The following is a 7,294-nucleotide window of genomic DNA, read 5'->3' as shown; positions in this document are numbered from 1 at the left end:
TGTGCACTAGATGTGGCAATATGTGCCTGGTTTTTCCCTGCACTTCCAACATAGTGGTGATAAATTTGGATACATTTTTGCAAGTCTAGCCGGTGGCAGGTGCCATCTGTAGAACATCCCAACAAGTTTCATAGTTAGATTGTGTAAAAAGTGATTTGCTTCTTACTCACCTCTCCCAGGCAGCCAAAATTTAGGAAGAGTTTGATGACATATTTTAAAACTAATTTTTATTTAAAGCACAGGTTGTTATTAACAGTATCAGATGCCTTGCTTCACAGAATTAGTGTCAAAAGATTCTAGCACACTTTTCTTCATATTTGAACAGGAAGCAAAAGTGGAATTACTTCATCCAAACAAATATAAAGCAGCAATCTGTACAGGGGAGCAAAGACTGGATGACAAAATCAGACAAGGAGAGACTCACTTTATTCATGCATGTTTTATTTCAGGTTTCAAAACAAGGGATGGACTCAATCAAATTTGACACTTTTAACTTTCACATCACCAACAATAGAAAAGTATTCCGCAGCATTGATTTCCAGTCTATTTGGGAACTTGAGTTCTTCTCCCTTGTGCATTTTCACAACGATTTCTTTGCCATCAAAGCAGATAAAGAGCTGGAAGATACAAAAAAGGAAATCTTTTAAAATACTGTTTACTGTATTGCTGAGATGCTCTAAAGTTCGTGAAAATAGTACATCCCTTTGGTGTCATTCTTGAGGCTAGAAATGGGAAGACTATGAGTTCTAGTGCAATCTTGGGCACAAAGCCAGATGGATGACTTTGGGCCGTTCTCCCTCTCTCAAGCCCTGGGAAACAGGCAAGAGCAAACCTCTTCCAAACTCTTGCCCCCAGAATTGCCAAGACTTCTACAGGATAGTCAACCAGAGCAGAAGGGCATGGCCAACATCACATGCTCTGCTGGGAGTCCCGAATCCCAGCTACTAGGAGACCTGGAGCCAGTTAGAAACAGGTCAGACCTGCCCTGGAGGGATGGTGAAGAGGTGGACGAGAGTTACCCCCGCCACCACCAGCCTCTCAGCCAGCAGCAGCTGAGGAGGACAACTCTGTTGCCATTAGCTGGGACTGGGTCACAAATGGACTGGTTGAATGGAGAGATCATGAATTGCCTGGGGAACAAGAGCTAAGCGTTTGTACTGGAGTGAGGAGAAGTGATACTGAAGCTGGTGAGTGTGTGGCCGACTAAAAGAAGAAATTTAAAATTCAAAAGAAAACAAAAGAAGTTTTAAAATGAAGTGGGCGGCTAAAACCAAAACATTTCATTGGCTCCCTTGAATGTTCATTTGCTGGGGTACAAATCAAGCCAATAAGTACAGCAAACCTTGGTTAAAAGCTGCCATTACCAAGAAAGCAAATGTCCAACTTTAGACAACACCTAAGCCGATTGCAAATTAGCTTGCAAGGTCAATGTAAATTCATAAAGGCATTTTTGCAATGGCAAACTACCAGTGCAATAGGCTGGTTTCTTTTAAAAAAATATTTAATCCAATAAGACATGAACGGATTTTCAAGCAAAACCATTCTCTCCAATACAGCTGCCCCCAATCTTGTCCAGTGATATAAACCTTTTTGTTTATCTTGATAAGCTACTTTGTTTTTATTGTGATTAGTTGTAGTTTGGTTCTTCTCAACCTGGTGCCAACTCCAGGCCTTATAACCATGCGGCCATTTGTTATCTAGAACAGTGTTTCCCAACCTTGGCAACTTGGAGATATTTGGACTTCAACTCCCAGAATCCCCCAGCCAGCATTCGCTGGCTAGGGGATTCTGGGAGTTGAGGTGCAAATATCTCCAAGTTGTCAAGGTTGGGAAACACTGATCTAGAAGATACCAAGTGGAGGGGAGTTTTTCTTACCTTGAAATCTTCTCCTTGCTGGAAAGGAAATGTTGCCTCTCTGACTTCAATCCCCCATTCTCCACATGTTTTGGAATTGCAAACAATGGTTCTAACATCCCCATCACTGTCAAAGCGAGGGTTGAAGTGAAGGACCAGTTCAGATTCACTCTGGCCCACGTTGATGGAAAAACTGGTAAGAACAAGTTTTGATCATTAGTAGATAATCCAAGAAATCTATTGTCACATTCAGACCTCTACATCCATGGTACATAAAGAGGAGATTTCCAGAGCAGTCCTATTTACAAAGGCTACTCTGGGCTTTCATCTTTATTTCCCAGGTCCACAGGAAAGGATTAACCCTCAATCTGACTGCATTAGAATACTACCCAATAATTACCCTTAGAGTAATTTTGGATCTGATGCAGAAATAACCAATTAATGAATACATGTTGGATTTTTGAGTCATTCAAAGGTTAGACTCTATATCTATCATCTATCTATCTATCTTTTTTTTTTTGCTACCCCACTACGTTCCCCCCCCCCGTCCAGGCAGCAGCCCACCCCTGGCTCCCCCTATCCACTGAACAAAAATGAATTCAGTGTCCCTTTATCACAGAATGAATTCAACCCCAAATCCATCCAATCCAATATTCTTTGCAATGTAATTACAGTTCTATTATTGACAAACCTTTCCGCATCTATTCCTATCTGGCCTTTCACTTTGATGCAATCGCCAGATCTGATTGTCCTGTGAGCAACCAGTTGCTAAAAAAGAAGAGCAGGGGGTGAGAATTACATTTAATTTATTAGATTTGTATGCCAAGAATTGCCAAACTTCTAGCCCAAAACAGAAAAGAACATTAATCAATATTGTGTAATTACCTCATGACCAATAAAAATTGAAAAAAGTCAAGAAAGAAAGCTTGGTTTTTCTTTTTTTCTTTACTTCTATGTAAAGCAATATATATGATTTCTCTGAGCAGCAAACATTGTACTACAGTTAAAGTATTCTTCCAGTTCTTTTTTTAAAGAAGAAGAAAAAGAAAAGAAAAGCACTTGTTCCTCCTTGGTGCTTAGAATAGAACATAGTTGGAAGGGACCTTGGAGGTCTTCTAGTCCAACCTCCTGCTTGGGCAGGAAACTCTACAATACTTCAGACAAATGGTTATCCAACATCATTTTAAAAACTTCCAGTGTTAGAACATTCACAACTTCTGGAGGCAAGCTGTTCCACAGATTAATTGTCTGTGCTTATATGTGTTTCCCTTGTTATTTTTATAGATTAAAAGACAGAAGACAGATGTTATTTTAAAAAATACACATAAAATTGTTTTCCCAGTAACCTGATTGTTTTTCAACCCACTTCAGTATTTCCACAAATTTGCCATCTCTACTGTAGACCACATGCACATTCTCACATCACACTGTGGTTTCACATGGATTCATGAATAAACCACAATTGACTAGATTTGTACATCCAATGACTTATTTTGTTTGCTTTCCCAGGCAGAACAGAGAGGAAATATGACTGGATAACTAATTCTACTTTGTTGTAACTCTATACTAAACAGAACCTTTCAAGTGTGAAAAAAGGAATTTTTCCCCTGTCTTCTTTACAGCCTGAGAAATTAAGGAGTGTCCCCTGGCTGAACCTCTTTCTCTGACCATTGGGGACCTACAGGGTATGCCTGCTCTTATCTGACCGTTCCCTAGGCAGCATTTCTTCGTTCCACATTTCAAGGTCTTTCTCACATTCCATTACAATTTGTATTTTGAAACCTAAAAAACACATTTGGGTTGCACATGTTAAGCCAAAGATAAGCAAACCCAATTAATGTTCAGCATAATCCTTGTTTTGTTTAGGCTAAGTTCTTTTAAACTTAATTGCTTATGAATAAAGTTACCCTAACTAGGTAAAAAACAACTTGCATGCAGGAAGCTCAGCATCTACTGCTTTCCATAAAAAGTTTATGTAAGGAACAGAAGAAAAATGGGCTTGCAATTCCATATGAGACTGCAGCTGGGTTGAAAGCCAAGAGATTAAGCAATGGGGTAATTTCAGATAACAATTTAGAAAGCATGAAGCATTTATGCAAAGGTATGTAGTACAACGTTTGTGCACACTGCAGAGAAGAAAGACAATATTTTCAGACAGTGAGAAGCCAAATCTTTCTAAGGAGATTAGTGGGAGATCCAAAGCAGTGGAAAATATCTTTTTGTTCATTGCATAATCCTATTACACTCATAAGGTTAATAATCAATTCACATTGGATCAAAATGTGGAAAAACAACACCACAGGCTAAGTTCTATTACCCTCAGCGTCTCATATACTACAGCTGTGTTTCTCAACATCCACTGTTGACCTCACCCTATTCCTAAGAGTAAGGAGTCAGTAAGGGGCGTGTATAAGTGCACCAGCGTGCTTACCATCCCTGTCCTAATATTTCCCTCTTATTAGTACCCATCTCATGTATATAAACAATGTTAGGTCTATGTAAACTACCAATACTACCAATATACTACCAAGTAAGTAAGTAAGATGGGTGGGCTTCAGTTCCCAGAATTCTGAGAGTCAAAGTCCACCCATTTTAAATTTACTAACATTGAGAAATGCTGCACTGTAGACTCTCCCACCAGGGCTGTGGAAGAGGGAGGAGACTACCTTAGCGTACTTTTCTCCAACTTGTACAACACAAAGGGTCTCCCACCCAAAGTTCTTTTCAGCTTGGATAAAGACTTAGTACCTGGAGTAGTGCATCCAGGTTTGGTCACATTACCAAAAAACGTGTTGATACTTTGGAAAAAGTGGAAAGAAGAGCAACTAAGATGATTAAGGTGCAACCTGGAATTAAGGAGGAACTTCCCAATAATGAGGACAATTAACCAGTGAAACAAGCTTGCCACCAGAAGTTGTAGATCCCTGGTTCTCAACATGGGGGCCACGCCCAACAGGGGGCAATTTGATTTTTAATAGGGGCAATTGGAACCTTGTTTAAACCAAGTTAATGGCCTTTTTAGGCTTCCTCCGCATGAGTAGGAGTTCACTTTTTGAATAGTAAGACTTATATGTGGGGGGAGGAGCATGGGCAAAAAAAGAACCACCGTTGTAGATGCTTCATCACTGGAGGTTTTTAAGAAGAGACTATACAGTCACCTCTCTGAAATATGTAGGGTCACCTGTTTGTGTAGTGAGTTGGACTAGAAAACCCCCAAGGTCCCTTCCAGTTCTATTCTGATTGAAATCTCACCAAGACTGGACTGACATCCAATAAAATGTTCCCTTTAGTGTATTTTAGTATGAGTTCCAGTATAATTTTTGGGCTTCTGACAAAATGCTTAAACTTGCTTTACACCAAACTTCTAAACCAACGTTTGTTTGTTTGTTTTCCCAACTTTGCAAACTCGAAGATGGGTGGACTCCAACTCCCATGCTGGCTAGGAGATACTAGTAGGAGTTGGGACTCTACTCTTCAAGTTGCCGAGCCTCAATAAAACTGTCCTAAACGGGGTTGGACTAGATGACCTACAAGGTCCCTTCCAACTCTAGTAATCTAACCTAATCTAAACAGTACAGTCATATTACTCTCATCTATCCCTATCGCAACATCAGCACTTCTCTATCTCAGAAAAAAAAATATATTATATACATTATTTTTTTTACTCACCATTGCCATCGTTTTACGATTTCTCGGAGAAGTCGCAGCACACTGTGTAACCCAAACCAACACCCTTAATTGTCTCAGGCTTTTCCTCCGCAACCTTGAAATAGCTTTCAGCTGAAAGTGGCCCCCTCCCTTTTTTTTACTACCAGCCAATAAGGAGTGAAACGCCGACCACCAATTAACGAGATGGGAAAATGGATCTACGGCTTTTTCTCCAGGTGGGATTATGAGCGTTTTCATCAACGGAGCCGTGAGAGGGCGTAGGTGTATACCTGGGCGTTAAATAGACATTTTTAAAAAATAGAAATGATTTTTTAAAAAGTTTGAAATTTCCACGATGGGGGCAGTATGGATTTTGGAAGATATGTAGAGGAAAGTCTATTTAGACTTCAGCTCGCAGAATTCCCCTTGATCATACAGAGAAATGTATTTTTATTGGGGGGGGGGGGGCAAAAGGAGAGGCATGAGACTACAGTTCCCAGCAGCTTTTCGGAGCACGACTACTCCGTGGTTTTCGTCATGCTGCAATTTTGATTTGTTGGACAATGAGTGACCTGTTGTGGATTGGCTGCATTGGGAGCGGGATTACGGTAGATTTGCCCGAGGAGAACCTCTTAAGGGGAAGGGATGCGTTTTTGCAAAAGGCGCCAGGTTTTAGGCATATCTCAGGTGGAATTGTTAATTATTCCTCTTAAATGAAAGAATTACAGAGACTGCAGCCAGAATTGCAAGCATAGGTATTGCAGGAGAGTCTATGGTAGCCCCTCAAAAATTTGACACCTCCGTTTTACATTTTATTTATTTTATTTATTTTGTTTATTCTTTGTCCAATATACAATACATATGAAAGAGAATAGACATTAAGTAATATATATAATGATATAAAGTAAGAAAGAAGAGAAGTAGGAGGAAAGGAGAGAAAATGTATGATATATGAGATAAGGAAAGAAGATTGGACAGAGGACGATAGGCACTTCAGTGCACTTATGTACGCCCCTTACTGGCCTCTTAGGAACCTGGAGAGGTCAATCGTGGAGAGTCTTAGGGAGAAATGTTGGGGGCTGGGGGCTGACACCACTGAGTCTGGCAATGAGTTCCACGCTTCGACAACTCGATTGTTAAAGTCATATTTTTTACAGTCAAGTTTGGAGCGTTTGATGTTAAGTTTGAATAGAATAGAATAGAATAGAATAGAATTTTTATTGGCCAAGTGTGATTGGACACACAAGGAATTTGTCTTGGTGCATATGCTCTCAACGTACATAAAATAAAATATACATTTGTCAAGAATCATGTGATACAACACTTAATGATTGTCATAGGGGTCAAATAAGCAATGAAGAAGCAATATTAATAAAAATCTTAGGATATACGCAACAAGTTACAGTCATACAGTCAACATGGGAGGAAATGGGTGATAGGAATGATGAGAAATACTAGTAGAATAGAAGTGCAGATTTAGTAGAAAGTCTGACAGTTTTGAGGGAATTATTTGTTTAGTAGAGTGATGGCGTTCGGGAAAAAACTGTTCTTCTGTCTAGTTGTCTTGGTGTGCAGTACTCTGTAGCGACGTTTTGAGGGTAGGAGTTGAAACAATTTGTGTCCAGGATGCGAGGGGTCAGTAAATATTTTACCCGCCCTCTTTTTGATTCGTGCAGTATACAGGTCCTCAATGGAAGGCAGATTGGCAGCAATTGTTTTTTCTGCAATTCTGATTATCCTCTGAAGTCTGTGTCGGTCCTGTTGGGTTGCAGCACCAAACCAGACAGTTAT

General features: G+C 39.9%; 1 protein-coding gene across 1 annotated transcript; it reads right to left on the bottom strand.

The window, feature by feature from the left end:
• Positions 1-424: 424 nt before the first annotated feature.
• On the bottom strand, positions 425-5,756 carry LOC139160147 (16 kDa beta-galactoside-binding lectin-like). Its single transcript, XM_070737730.1, has 4 exons — positions 5,525-5,756; positions 2,547-2,623; positions 1,877-2,048; positions 425-617 (listed from the first exon to the last, which is right to left on the bottom strand). Exons 1-4 carry the CDS (start codon positions 5,531-5,533, stop codon positions 471-473), a joined length of 405 nt encoding a protein of 134 aa, XP_070593831.1. The 5' UTR covers positions 5,534-5,756; the 3' UTR covers positions 425-470.
• Positions 5,757-7,294: the final 1,538 nt, after the last annotated feature.

The sequence above is a fragment of the Erythrolamprus reginae genome, chromosome 2 (genome assembly GCF_031021105.1).
Source record: "Erythrolamprus reginae isolate rEryReg1 chromosome 2, rEryReg1.hap1, whole genome shotgun sequence".
Classification (NCBI taxonomy): Eukaryota; Metazoa; Chordata; class Lepidosauria; order Squamata; family Dipsadidae; genus Erythrolamprus; species Erythrolamprus reginae.
This window is presented reverse-complemented; position numbering and strand designations above follow the sequence as displayed.